This window comes from Carettochelys insculpta, chromosome 1 (genome assembly GCF_033958435.1).
Source record: "Carettochelys insculpta isolate YL-2023 chromosome 1, ASM3395843v1, whole genome shotgun sequence".
NCBI lineage: Eukaryota > Metazoa > Chordata > Testudines > Carettochelyidae > Carettochelys > Carettochelys insculpta.
Window position 1 is genome coordinate 133,955,672 of NC_134137.1, and position 15,374 is coordinate 133,971,045.

The 15,374-nt window shown below is 44.5% G+C and overlaps 1 protein-coding gene across 1 annotated transcript in view; it reads right to left on the reverse strand.

Annotated features, from left to right (window-relative positions):
• The window catches only part of SLC9A7 (solute carrier family 9 member A7), a 116,958-nt gene extending 101,910 nt beyond the window's left edge, over window positions 1-15,048 (reverse strand). The window contains exon 1 of the mRNA XM_074983303.1: window positions 14,691-15,048. Coding sequence (XP_074839404.1) covers window positions 14,691-14,955 — 265 coding nt within the window. The 5' untranslated portion in view covers window positions 14,956-15,048. The remainder of the gene's footprint in view (window positions 1-14,690) is intronic.
• Between the last annotated feature and the right edge of the window lie 326 nt (window positions 15,049-15,374).

Genomic DNA, 15,374 nt, shown 5'->3' on the forward strand with positions numbered 1-15,374 from the left:
CCCTGCAGAACCCCACTAGTTATACTTTTCCAGCCGGACTGAAAACCATTAATAACTACTCTCTGGGTACAGTTATCCAGCCAGTTGTTCACCCACCTTATAGTAGCCCCATCTAAGTTGTATTTGAGTAGTTTATTGATAAGTATATTATGTGAGACCGTGTCAAATGCTTTACTGAAGTCTAGGTATACCACATCCACCGCTTCTGCCTTATCCACAAGACTCGTTATTCTATCAAAGAAAGCTATTAGATTGGTTTGACATGATCTGTTTTTAACAAAGCCATGCTGGCTGTTCCCTAGCACCTTACCACCTTCCAAATGCTTGCAGATGATTTCTTTAATTACCTGCTCCATTATCTTTCCTGGCACAGAAGTTAAGCTGACTGGCCTGTAGTTTCCTGGGTTATTCTTGTTCCGTTTTTTATAAATGGGTACTATATTTGCCCTTTTCCAGACTTCTGGAATCTCTCCCACCTCCCACAATTTACTGAAAATGATTGCTAAAGGCTCAGATACCTCTTCTATCAGCTCCTTGAGGATTCTAGGATGCATTTCATCAGGCCCTGGTGATTTGCAGACATCTAATTTTCTAAGTAAATTTTAATTTGTTCTTTTCTTATTTCAACTTCTAAGCCTACCCCTTTTTCACTAGCATTCTCTATATCAGGCATTCCTTCAGATTTCTCAGTGAAGACCAAAACAAAGAAGTCATTAAACATTTCTGCCATTTCCAAATTCCCTGTTACTGTTCCCTCCTCACTGACCAATGGCCCTACCCTCTCCTTAGCCTTCCTCTTGTTACCAACGTATTTGTAAAAAGCCTTCTTGTTTCCCTTTATACTTGTAGCTAGTTTGAGCTCATTTTGTGCCTTAGCCTTTCTTATCTTGCTCTTGCACGCTCGTGTTGTTTGCCTATATTCATCCTTTGTAATTTGTCCTAGTTTCCATTTCTTTTAAGATTCCTTTTTTATTTTGAGATCATGCAAGATCTCCTGGTTAAGCCAAGGCAATCTTTTGCCATGTTTTCTATCTTTCCTACACAGTGGGATAGCTTGCTTTTGGGCCCTTAATAATGTCCCTTTGAAAAACTGCCAACTCCCCTCAGTTTAGCTTCCCATGGGACCTTACCTACCAGCTGTCTGAGTTTACCAAAATCTGCCTTCCTGAAATCCATTATCTCTATTGTACTGTTTTCCCTTCTACCCTTCCTTAGAATTGTGAACTCTATAATTTCATGATCACTTTCACCCAAGCATCCTTCCACTTTCAAATTCTCAATTTCCTCCCTATTTGTTAAAATTAAATCTAGAACAGCTTCCCCTCTGGTAGCTTTTTCAACCTTTTGGAATAAAAAGTTGTCTGCAATGCAATCCAAGAATTTATTGGACAGTCTGTTCCCTGCTGTATTAGTTTCCCAATATATACCTGGATAGTTGAAGTCCCCCATCACCACCAAATTCTGGGCCCTGGATGATTTTTTTAGCTGTTTAAAGAAAGCCTCATCCACCTGGCTAGGGGGCCTGTAGCAGACTCCTAGTAGGACCTCATCCTTGTTTTTTACTCCTGAGTCTAACCCAGAGACTTTCAACCCGTTCATCTCCTTCGTCCATCTCCACCTCTGTCCAAGTGTGTACATTTTTAATATACAAGGCAACACCTCCTCCCTTCTTTCCCTGTCTGTCCTTCCTAAGCAGGCCGTACCCTTCAATATCAACATTCCAATCATGAGTATTATCCCACCAAGTTTCTGTGATGCCAACGATATCATAGTTGTATTCATTTATTAGTACTACCAATTCTTCTTGCTTATTTCCCATACTTCTTGCATTTGTATATAGGCATCTCAGACATTGATTTGGTCTTGCCTCCCAGTTTTGCCCTGGCCCTCTTCTTACTCTCCCAGTGTAGCCCATACTCCCTCCCAGTTCAAATTCATCTCTCATGTATTCATGCTGTCCACTTACCTGCAGGCTTTGCTCCCCTGCCCCCATCGATCCTAGTTTAAAGCCCTCCTCACTAGGTTAGCCAATCTGTGTCCGAATATGGTCTTCCCCCTCCTCGAAAGGTGAAAGCCATCTCTGCCTAGCAGTCCTTCCCGGAAAAGGATCCCGTGGTCAAAGAAACCAAAGCCTTCCTGGCGACACCATCTACACAACCAAGCATTCACCTCTAGGATACACCTGTCTCTGCCTGGGCCCCTACCTCTGACAGGCAGGATTGAAGAGAATACCACCTGCGCCCCAAACTCCCTGACCCATGCCCCCAGAGCCCTGAAGTTACTCTTGACCTGCTCAGCGTCACACCTCGCGGTATCATTAGTGCCCACATGGATGAGAAGCATGGGATAGTAGTCAGAGGGCCAGATAATCCTCGACAATGCCTGCGTAACGTCTCGGATACAGGCCCCCGGCAGGCAGCAGACCTCCCGAGAGGAAATGTCAGGGCGACAGATGGGCGACTCCGTCCCCCTCAGAAGAGGGTCTCCAACCACCACTACTCTACGTTTCCGTTTCCTTCTTGCAGGGGTGGCAGTAGACTTACCAGCCTTGGGGGTACGAGGCTTCTCCTCGTCTGTACAGGGTAATTCTTGGTCTCCTGTATCGAGTACAGCGTAACGGTTTTCCAGTACCACGGTGGGAGGGTTCTGAGCAGGGGTGGGACACAGCCTGCTGCGAGAAGTAACCAGCTGCCAGTGTCCACCCTGGTCCACCTCCTCCAGTGGTTTATCAGCCGTCCTGTGCACTGGGACAGTTACCTCCGCAGTCTCCACCTGAATACTGTCCAGGAACTGCTCATGGACTCGGATACTCCTCAACCTGGCCACCTCCTCCTGTAGCTCCCCCACCTGCCGCCTGAGAGATTCCACCAGCAGGCACCTTTCACACTGAATATTCCCCTCAGCCTGGGTATCAGTAAGTGGGAACGGCAAGCCACAGTCCTTGCAGAACCACACCAGGATCTGGGTAGAAACATCCATGGTCAGGCAGTCTGTCTGGCTGCAGGCACAAGTGGAGACAGCAGTAGCGTTGGCACAGGTGTTGCGGGTCTTCCTAACCATTACAGTCCTCTCTGTCACACTCCCTCTTTAAACTCCCCTGTCTGCAGCTCCCTGTCCACTTCACTCCCCTGGTCGCTCCTGCCTCTGGCTTTTAAGCCTGCTGGCCTCTCTCAGGCCCTCCCCCTATGAGTCACACAGGGGAAGGCTGATCAAGGAAGCAAAAGGTCAGGCAGGCAGTCCCAACTGAAACCGAAACTCCCTCCACCTGGAATCAAAATGGCAGTTCAATTGCCGGCAGTTAAAGCACATGCTCACTCACCCAGAGATCAGCACTCTCACCTGGTAGCTTCTTCAGCGGCGGGCTCACGTGCTCTTCTCCCTCTTTAAACTCCCCTTTCGGGCCAGTGCTCCAGTTTACTTTCCATGCAACGTTCTCATAAGGCTATGTCTACACTTGACAAAGACAGTCGACCACAGATATGCGACTTTAGCTATAGCAATTGTGTAGCTAAAATCAACTCATCTGCACCCATCTAACTTGGCCATCCCTCCTGGGGAAGATCAACTGGAGAGAGTTTCTCCTGTCGAACTCCCTTATGCCTCAAGTCTTGCAAGGAGGGCAGAAGTCGACTGCGACCCCTAAGAGGTTGATTTTGCACATCCCTACCAGAAGCATGAAATCGAATCCCAGAAGTGTGTCTACTTCATACAGTTCTCACCACTCTTGCAGATTGACACTGTGCTTAATGGATGCATTTAGGCTTTCATCTTACTGCATAAGAAGCAGCTGCTCTTCTCAAAATTCATGTTGGGTCCTAGTTGATGCCTCTAATTTTTCCATCCATGTGCAGAAAAATTGTGCACCAAGGCATATGCAGATATGAACTACCCGTAGAAACACATACTACCAGCTGTGGCTACTGCGGGCATTTTGATTATCAGCTGGGTGGCACCTAAAGCTTTCCTAGGTGGCTGCCTAAGCACTGAACTTGCAGGGAACACAGGTCCTAGTACAAGGCAATTCTCACCCACAATGGATGCCTTCTCTGGCATCTTCAACTTTTTCCTGATGCTCACCAAACTTGCAAAATTCAGTTTATGGGTGTACTTACAGAACCTAAGGTGCTACTGAGCAATGTATTTACCCTGGTCATTCAGAGTGGTATTCTCCAAAGATTCCATTAGTAATCACTACTCTTGCTGTCCACATGGATAAGAAAAGCTGATCAAAACCAAATTAAAAATACAGACTTTGCAATAAATTACTTTGAGATTATAATTAATTAAGTTTTATGAAACAATGTTCAACCATCTGCAGGGGATTCCAGTAATTTCAGGCCAGGTGCTGATGTCTTAACTAGTGCCACACTTCAATTCTTTTGGTATGCTACACAAAGCTGACAATCAATACCACTGAACCACTTTTCCCTCCCCAAAATAGCAAACGTGAGTGAAATACTCCTTCCATTTATATAGCCTGTAACATTAAAAAGATGTAGGCAGGGATCATATTATGAACATTAACTGACAATACAACAGTCAGTAGGGGGGCCACAATTCAATTTTGAGGGCTGCATGTTTGACAAGTCAGTGTCAAAATACAAAATTTACAAAAATGTTCATTTTTAAACATCTGTTCAACTTGAAGATCTAGAAATATCATGTGTGGTACCTTTGGGTTCCTGGGAGAAACAGCTGTCTAATGATGCCTGCGATGTGGTGGGGTATATTTTTGTGTGTGTGTGTGTGTGTCTCTCTCTCTCTCTCTCTCACACACACACACGGTTACCTAGGCAACCAGGTGACACCTCTGTACAGCAGATAAAGGGGGAGGTGGAGCCTAAGGGTTTTAAATTGGAACAGGGAGTAGGAAAGCAGTTAGTCTGGGAGAGGGAGAGAGAGAAAAGAGGGGGCAAGGCCCTGGCTGGGTGGGGGGCACCCTCAGGACCTCCTCTCCCCAAAATGGATTGGATTGGCTGTCTCAGCCTGCTGTACTGACACCTCTGTACTACACTGTGTTCTGGTTAGCTAATAAATCTGCTGTTCTCCTGCTCAGTGAGAGTCAATCCTGCCTGCAAGATGGAGTGCAGAGCTTGGGGACCCCCCCCACTCCATGACAATGCCAAATAGCATGTACTCTAAAGCAAAGGGAGATAAGAGATTCAAATAAAAATACACAGCTATGCACAGTGTAATTCTCATAATTATAAGTGTAAGCAGTTTTAAACATCCCAATTGGCCCTTTAAACAATGCTTAGCTGTATTAAAACTTTACTATCACTACTTGGAATTTCTCAGTGCTTCTTCTATACTATGCACGTTAAAAAAGCTGATTTCTTACAGATATTGCTGCAGAGAAGGGTCTTGAAAGATTTGAGCTGAGCAAGTAGTAGCCTTATCCCAGAAGGCTTAGGCATTTAATAGGGGAAAACCCCATATTTGAGATTGAGGAGGAACCACACAACTCTCCTGGCTAAAGAGGACAGTTAATCTTATATTTTCCACTCTTCATCCACAATTATTCTTCTCTGATAAAAACAAAATTTCTTCCATCTATGCTTTCAGGGAGCTGTAGTCTTTTCTAAGATAAAATGAATGGTCAGATTTCAGTGCATAAAGAACCAATTTTTATTATATTCCTGCACATTCAGCTAAGGGCATTCTACAGTCACCTTTCACTGTAAAAAAAACCAAAAAAAAAAAACCCACAGTATTAGCTAGATCTCTTAGTAGACAAATCTGAAGAAGTCATATATATGAGAGAAATATTCAGCAGCTTTTAGAACATCTAATAAAAATACCCTCAGGAGGAACACATTTAACTTAAGAATAAATTACTTGTTTCTCAGCCTCCTGCTACACATGACACACAATCTCAAAGAAGGAAAATGTACCATTACATAGCTATTCTGTATTTAATATGGCGAAACCAATAAAGTCAAAATAAGTCAGTTAGGGATTTTTGAAAATGCTCACCCTAAATGCTTACATAGAGAAAGAAATTGTTGGAAAATGCTAGGATTCCCCAAACTACCCATATAACTTGACAATTAAAAAAAATGTTTTAAGTGTATGGTACAGAAGAAACACCCAGAAATTCCAAGTGGATCTAGAAGACTTTTAGCCACCATAGACGGATCTTTTACTAACCTAATTGGAAAGCATATGCTCAAGTTCAATCATAAAGGGCAGAAGGACACTGCTCCATAGGACAACTAGGCTACGTCTACACGTGCACCCAACTTCGAAATAGCTTATTTCGATGTTGCGACATCGAAATAGGCTATTTCGATGAATAACGTCTACACGTCCTCCAGGGCTGGCAACGTCGATGTTCAACTTCGACGTTGCTCAGCCCAACATCGAAATAGGCACAGCGAGGGAACGTCTACACGGCAAAGTAGCACACATCGAAATAAGGGAGCCAGGCACAGCTGCAGACAGGGTCACGGGGCGGACTCAACAGCAAGTCGCTCCCTTAAAGGGCCCCTCCCAGACACACTTTCATTAAACAGTGCAAGATACACAGAGCCAACAACTAGTTGCAGACCCTGTATATGCAGCACGGACCCCCAGCTGCAGCAGCAGCAGCCAGAAGCCCTGGGCTAAGGGCTGCTGCCCACGGTGACCACAGAGCCCCGCAAGGGCTGGAGAGAGAGTATCTCTCAACCCCCCAGCTGATGGCCGCCATGGAGGACCCCGCTATTTCGATGTTGCGGGACGCGGATCGTCTACACGTCCCTACTTCGATGTTGAACGTCGAAGTAGGGCGCTATTCCCATCCGCTCATGGGGTTAGCGACTTCGACGTCTCGCCGCCTAACGTCGATTTCAACTTCGAAATAGCGCCCAACACGTGTAGACGTGACGGGCGCTATTTCGAAGTTACTGCCGCTACTTCGAAGTAGCGTGCACGTGTAGACGCAGCTCTAGAGACCTGAGTGTGTGCAAATTACTATTTACACATTTTTCACCACGGCCAGTTAAGAGACTTCCTATTAAATTTCAATTATCGTCTATAAAAAGAGGTGGTAATCATGCCTTGTTACATGTCATGACTGAAGGCCCATCACCAACAACATAGAGACGCTTACCCTTCATCTGTGGAAAAGAGGTTATATTTGTTTTTGTGACAATGAGGCCCTTGAGAACACATCACACTTATTTTATATTCATATATCCGTAGATTTCAAGACCAAATGAGATCATTAGATGATCTACTCTGACCTCCTGTATAAACACAGGCCACAGAATTTCAGCCAATTACTCTTTTCACACAGTTAAGCTCCTACAACACCCACTACTTTTGATAACAGTAGGGAGATGCCTAACTTTATCCCCACCGTGTCTAACAGTCAATCTTGTCACACTGAGCACGGTTGTAGGACAACAGAAATAAGCCCTTCTTTCATGCTTGCAATCGCCATTTGAGAGCCTAACTTCAGTAACCTAATTTTAACCACACAAATCTGAGTTGGAGAACTGAAAAATTTCTCCTTTCTATCGTCTATGCATCTGACATGCATCTGATGAAGTGGTTCTTTGCCCACAAAATCTTATGCTCCAAAAAAACTGTTAGTCTATAAGGTGTCACAGGACTTCTCACTGTTTTTATGGGACAGACTAACACGTCTACCCCTCCGATATTTATCTTGTGGTAGCACCTAGAAGCCTCAGAAAAGTCAGTGTCCAGTTGTGCTCAGCATTTTATAACCCAGGCCATAAACGGCATCTCATGCCCTAAGGGCTTTTAATTTAAGAGACATGTAAGCAGGGTCCACACGAGCTCTACCACATCTAGCAATTTCAGGGTGGTAGGGCAGATGTACATTTCAGGAACAGATCGTGTTTGCAGAGACACATCTACTCTGCCTAGGTACTAAGCATGCTTTAGACACTTTGCCAATATGATCACTTTTCACTGGTCTTGGATCACAAACCACTTCAGTATTAAGTGCACAAATCATGAAATGTTATCCATGTTGTATGACTAAAGGGCAGCAGAACTGAACTTACTCTGCCATGACTGATGGGGTCACCCTAATCTGCACCTTACTTTTGAAGCAAGGAATAGGGATGCCACATCTCAGTAAAGGTGAGTAGGCGTGGTCACAGCTGTTCCTAACTGGTGGCCTGACCTTTGCCTAAAGAGTCATAGATGCTATTTGATTTTCCTCCACCCACTTTAAGAGAGGGGACTCAACTGAGAGTCATTGTTTCTGTTCAAAGATCTCCAGAGCTGAAGTACTGTAAGCAGGTTATGGGGCTATGGCTCTTAGACAATGTGGAAAGGAAAGACAATGCAGTGGATCTACAGGCAGCTAGTTTCCCTGAAACTGGTGAAATCACAAAGAGGTAAAATCACTAAGGACCTGGGCTAAGCAGAAGAATGTCAGAACATAGGATCACAAAAGTGGCAGCAACAATAGTGGCAGCAAACAACTGTGTCAGGAAAAAAAATAGCATCAGTGGCAAATAGTTGCAGAGGCATGCAGTGAACACAGAGACGTTGCTTGACCTCCTCTACTCCTTTTCTGGAAGAGGAGGGGATCAAGGCAAACACACCTCTAAAACCCATGGATAACCATCTGCAAGTGGGGTGCAGTGGACGGAGAGAGGAGTGATGTGTTAAAGGGATACACATTCATTGGCCCTTCCCTGCACATGGTGAGAAACTGAGGCAAAGGACCCAGCCCAACACGCTGTGCGGTTGGGTTTTACTTATAGTACTATGCTTCTGAAATGTGGTTGTGGTGTTTTTCCAAACTCTGCTTGGTTCCCTTTTATTAAGGGTTCTTTTGCTATACACAGACTCATTGCTTGTCAGAGGGGAAGCATTGCCTCTTAGAGGCTCTCAGATGGGGTGGTGTTTTCCCACATTACTGGAGGTAAGCTCAAGCCAGTTCTCTTTCATACAGTTAAGAGGAAACCCTAGATGAGTGATACATAGACTGGGCTGGTAGGCCACAAGTGGCTGTTTAATGTCACTTGCTGCAGAGAGACACAGAAGACACTAAGAGACAGCAAAATGTAATTATTAAATAAATCTAAGTCATTAACCCATCAGGATGCTTTTACTATGCTATTAACCAGTTGCAGTTGAGAAAATAGTCATTTTGCTGTAAGAATAAAATAAATGAGGTATTTCCCTGGTCATACAGTTTTAATATGAATATATTATACTACAGTAAAGGAAAGAGTACATGCATACTACTGTGGCTCCTTTGATGGTGGAAGGGGCTGAATGAGTTGTCAGAGGCTTCTCAAGGAATGTCTACACAGCAAAGCTGTCTCAGACTAACAGCTGTTATTTCAAAATAACTATCTTAGCATCTACACAATGCAACCACTATGAAATTATTTCAAAATAGAGGTTGGCTTATTTTGAAATAGGAAAACCTCATTCTACAAGGAATAGTGTCTATTTTGAAAGAGGGGCTGTTTAGACAAGGAATAGAGCCTATTTCAAAATAAGCCACAGCATATCCAATGGCTCTATTTCAAAATAGGCTCTATTGTCTATAGATACTGTATTTCAAAACAGCTGAGTGCTGTTTGGAAGTGCATTTTGTGTGTAGAAGCATTATTTCAAAATAAGCTACTCTGGAATAACTCTGCTGGAATAGCTTATTTCAGAATAACGCTGCTGTGTAGACGTACTCTCAGACAGCCACCAAGAGCTGACAAGGAATACACCAAGACGCAAAAAAGAGCAAGTTGCAAGCAAGACCAGCTGCTTCCCCCAACCAGACAGGGGTTAGCTGGGTTCAGGAGAACTTTCCAAATCTGGCAAGGAAATATTATCGTGAAAATTCTATGAATAAGGCCTTCTACAGTTTCAGAGGAATTATTAGCTAAAGCTTTGTTTAAAGATGCTGTTTTTGGAATTGCTTTAATCAACTTGTTGAACACAGGTCTCCAGAGGAAAAGGGGCAACAGGTACCAGACCAAGCCCGGCCTGTCAGGGTAATATAGTCTGTAAGTGGCGGGCTACAGCCCTGAGATCCAGTGTAAGGCCAGGTCAGCACTAGGAAAATACTGATTTCAGAAAACACAAATTTCCGTTATGAGAATTGTGTAGCAGGAGTCAACATTTCTCAAATCTATTTCCACTGATGTCCCCACAGCAGGAAGTTGATGAGAGAAACTTTCCTGTCGACTTCCCTTACTCCTCTTACCATGGTTGACAGCAGCACCGATTGTTTTAGTGCAACCCAAATTAGCATGCTAAATCAAACCTCAAAAGATGGACCACCACCACCACATGGATCTTCCAGAATGTATGGAGGTATGCTAAGAGTGATTGGACTACCTGATTCAGCCCAGGGCGATCTTAAGGAAGTCAAGCTTATCATCTAAAGGCTACAGTCAAGGAGGACTACAAGGGATCTAAGGTACAATTCACACTGCAACTGCAACGAATGGTTATGAAACAATGGGATTGACAGTATGACAAGTCATGTACAAAGCCACAAATTACTTCATATCTCAATAGTATAACGCTTTTAGAGAGCATATTTAATCAGAACCTATTGCAGGTGCACAAGCAGTGATTGCTTCCACTGAGGCGGCTGCAATAGAGTAGGGAATTTGTAAGTGTGGTAGGAATTCACAATGGTGCTGGTGTTCTGGAATCAAGTCAGCCAGTAATGTGAAGTTCTGGGGGAATAAGGCAAATCTATGCATGGCAGGGGCCTTATCAAAATGGGTTCTACACAGACCTTCAAGAACTCAGTTCTTGTAGACAAACTTATTCTTTGAAGCATACCCAACAATTATGGTCAAATAGCCTGGAGGTTAGCATCCCTATGAGTGAAAAAGTAACTCAGTGTTAGAGAATGCAAATTGCTTCTTTTATAAATGCACAAAGATGACAGCACACACAACTCATATATAGCCACCTGGGACTTGGGAGTGCTTCCTGTCTTACTGAATTTATATTTGATGGGGAACCTATCTGTCTTGAACACAAAGTTAGGACACATATACTACTATTTAGTATACATTTTTTAGAAACTACAATGATTAAAAAAAACATGTGACTTTATGGTTTGTTTGGTATTCTAGCTTTATACAAACAGTGACACCCAAAAATCCAAGTCAGAATCAAAACTCTGATAAAACTTGTTTTCTTAGACTGGAAGCAATTTAGATCAAGGACAATGTGTGGAAAGCTCCATGCAGACAGGGTATCAATTTTTTATGTACATACTCAGATTTACTTGAGTTGTTTTATAATCCTTAAATACTCAAGTATCAGCAGCTTTCACCAAATACCTCCCAGCTTAGCCATCATTCTTAGTTTGAATGTATGTGCAAAAGGAAGAAATTGCTATTTTGGACTTGTAACATTTCTGATATTATGTGCAACACAGCTTGCTTTATTCTAAAGGAAACCTGCAAAATTTTTAAATAATGTGAGACAGATCCTGGCATAGCTTTACCAGCATGAAGACCAATGCCTGAAAAACACCCAAACTCATTTAAATATTTCTCCCAAGAGATCTGCTGTGTCATGGCAAAAGGGGGTTCTAAAGCAAGAAAAACCATAACATACTATAATGTGGGAACAAAGGGGCTCATCTGTGCTTTCCAAATGTTAGATCTTTTTAAGAACTGCTGCTTGAAAACACAATTTTCATAGCCTTATTTTCTCAAGCACAAGGCTCATGCAACAACTAAATATTTTGACATTTCCCTGACATTTCTGCATTCAGTACAAAGTATAAAGCATACGATGCTGTATATTCCTTAGATTTATGAATACAGAAAATGTCACATATTACAGCCAAAAAGTTATAGTAAATATATTGTTTTTAATTAAAATACAAGATTTTTCCAATCAAATTATTTAACATTTTCTGTCCAAATGCACCTCAAGAGGAAAGCATGATACATTTAAATGCCCTTGGTGTCTTGTAAATACATGGCACGTGCATTTTAGAAATGTAGCAAACACACGCCACTATCAATAGATATTTTTAATCTACATATATTTTTCATATACAACAAAAAGGAAAAAAAAATGCTTTGGTGTAGAATACTGTGCTGTTCTAAAATATTCCTACCTACAGCAATTCTAAAAGGTAACTGCATTAGGACAGTAACAAAACAACATGCATGATACGATCCTAATCCTTCCTTTCTAATTAATGTTCATACTATACTTTACACCTCCAAAGTGTTATTTGAGTACTAAGTAGTAGTATGCAAGCAGATAATTCACCAATCTTTTTAACCTTTAAGTTTGGAGCAGTGTATGTGTGTGTGTAGAATGAAATGCACAGCAATGCAGCGAAGGACCAGCAACTAAGAGGAGAATGGGAAGAGTTTTTAAAAAAACAAACAAAAAAAAACCCATATATCAGCAGAGGAAAATTCCACTGCTTTAACAAGCAATCAGATCTTTGGATAAGTCAATACTCATCAGCTGTTGGAATAAGATAGGAAAGAAAAAGTTAATTTGCCTTGTGTATAGAATTTTTTCATCTGTGCTTATCATCACATGCAAATGTTACACAGGTGTTTGACATTATGATGCAAGAGCTGCTCTACATAATGAAAGAAAAGAAATTCTAATGTGAGTAAAAGTAATGAATCACAGACAGACAAGTAGTTTGGATAACATCTTATGATCAAAAATTAGTTGTGTTCTCTAAGTACAGTAACTAAGTGTATAAGAACTCAGTCTCTCTCTTTGTGAGCATGTATCAGTACGGGTTTACCTGCAGGCCTCTGCACCACTTATTAATAATAGCAGACTGTGGGACTCAGCATTTCTAAATTAACAGCTACACAGAACGTATGTGTGAACATCTGTTCTGTCAGGTCATTTATTTCTGTCATACAGTTGGATTTAAGAACATGCTCTGTTTGTTTCATTGCCTATTCAACCAAGAGGGCTTAAGATGCACTGTGAGAACATTTCCTGGTATCTAATTTTGCTACAATCAATTGCTAGCCAGTAACTACTGGGTGCCAGAGGCAACAGAAGTGCAGCCCCTTGGCAATCAGTTACCAGGACAGAGCACATCTCGTGTGATACTCACCATAGTAGCAATGTTTATGTTATATTTCACAGTAAGGATGGAGATGCACACATAGTACAAGAAATAAATAATAAACTGTCTTAGGAAACTAGCTTCCTAACTTGAGAGAAGCTGGTTTAAAAAGCCAAAACCCTTTAGGTATTGTATACTCTAGTGCCATAATACAGCCATGCAAATGGCACAGGGCACAGCTATGAAACATACACATAAAGGGAAAAGAATTTTCATCTCAGATACTATTCCCCATGTACAAACTTGAAGGCATAATTTTTCTTCTTTTTCTCTATGGACTAGTCTCCAAGCTAAGCTTCCTGTAAAAGCATCACAAAAACCAATGTATACAATAGGGGCTTCATTGGCCCAATATGGCTTGTCAATTACCCTAAAAGGCCACTCACTCTGGTTTTTACATTCCTGGGTCTCCTAGACGTTTGACCACACTGGCAGCATCTTGTAGAAATGCATGTGAGATGAGGTCTGACTTCATCTGAAGAACTGGCTCTGCCCCACCAAAGCTCATCACTTAACACATTATTTTTAAAACAAAAAGCAGTCAAGCAGCACTTTAAAGACTAGCAAAATGGTTTATTAGGTGAGCTTTCGTGGGACAGACCCACTTCTTCAGACCATAACCAGACCAGACCAGACTCGATATTTAAGACACAGAGAACCAAAAACAGTAAGCAAGGAGGACAAATCAGAAAAAGATAATCAAGGTGAGCAAATCAAAGAGTGGAGGGGTGGGGGGAAGGTCAAGAATTAGATTGAGCCAAGCATGCAGATGAGCCCCTATAGTGACTCAAAGTTCCCATCACGATTTAAACCATGAGTTAATGTGCCGAATTTGAATATAAAAGCCAGCTCGGCTGCTTCTCTTTCCAGAACGGTGGGATAATTCCTCTTCAGTAACACACATACCTTTAGGTCATTGTCATTTGTGTCTTAAATATTGAGTCTGTTCTGGCTATGGTCTGAAGAAGTGGGTCTGTCCCACGACAGCTCACCTAATAAACTATTTTGCTAGTCTTTAAAGTGCTACTTGACTGCTTTTTGTTTCGATAGTGTACAGACTAGCACGGCTTCCTCTCTGTTACTATTCAACATTATTTTTAGCCTTCAAAGTGCTACAGGACTGCCGGTCGTTTCACCAGCAGAAGCCAGCATGTTTGAGCCGGGAGCAGACAAGACCAGGGCTCCCCACCTAGCACCACGAAAAACACACGCAGAGAGAGGTGCCACTGTGGATGATCTTTTCCCCACCCTCGCCTTCCTGCCTTGCATCCCGCCCCGAGAGTGGCGCCCCACCGACCCAGGACGGCCCTGCCCCACTTCCTGGGAGCACAAAACGGAACGAAGGTCCCTCGCACCCGTCCAGCCCATCTCCCCCCGGGCGGAGAGGAGGGGGCGCCCAGGGGCGGCTCGCCAGGCGGGGCCGGCTCGGGGTAGAGCCTCGCCCCACCTGTCAGGAGGCAGCGGCAGCGCTGCACCCGGCATCTCCCGAGCCGCGGCGCGCTCCGAGCTCCCGGGGGAAGGAGCAGAGGCCGGCGGCTGCCCAACGCGCCCCCGCCCGCCCCCTGGCTCGGGCCCAGCGGTGAACCCAAGAAACGGGTCTCCTCCTAGCGCGCCGGCGGGGGCAGCTCACCATAGATCATGGCCAGGCCGGTCTCGTGCAGGAAGCGCACCCGGCGGTGCTTGAAGAGCCAGATGGTGAGGATGGTGAGGGTGAGCAGCAGGATGAAGGTCAGGAGGCTCACGCTGTCCTGCCGGTGACTCTCCTCCGCCTCCTTCTCCGTGGCGATCTCCTCCATAGCGCTGCTGCTGCTGCTGCTGCTGCGCTCGCCCGCCTGCAGCCCGCCGGCCCGCAGCAGGAGCAAGAGCAGGAGCAGCGGCAGCCGGCAGCGCCCCATGGCTGGGAGCAGCCACCACCGCCCGCCCGCTGCGGCGCCAGCAGCTGATCCCCGCGGGCTGCCCGAGCGCGCCACGCTCCGTGCGCGCAGCCTGCCGGGCAGGACGCAGCTCCAGTGCGCAGGATCCTCCAGCCGCGCACACAGGACACGCCGCCCGCCCCACCAGCCAGCGGCCCCTTCGCCTTGCCAGCCTCTTAAAGGCGCAGGCCTCCTCCCCACTTCCCCAGGCCCAGATCGGGTCAGTGGCAGAGCCCTTGCCCGCGGTTGGAGTCAGCTCGCCCGTCCGATCCCATCCGATCCGGCCCAGCTGCTGGGTTCTCTCCCACCCAGGCGTGCTGCAGGGGCAGCCTGGGAGTGCAGCTGCAGCTGGGGGAGCTATCTTTTATCTGTGCTGCACTGGACAGACTCGGGTCTGATGA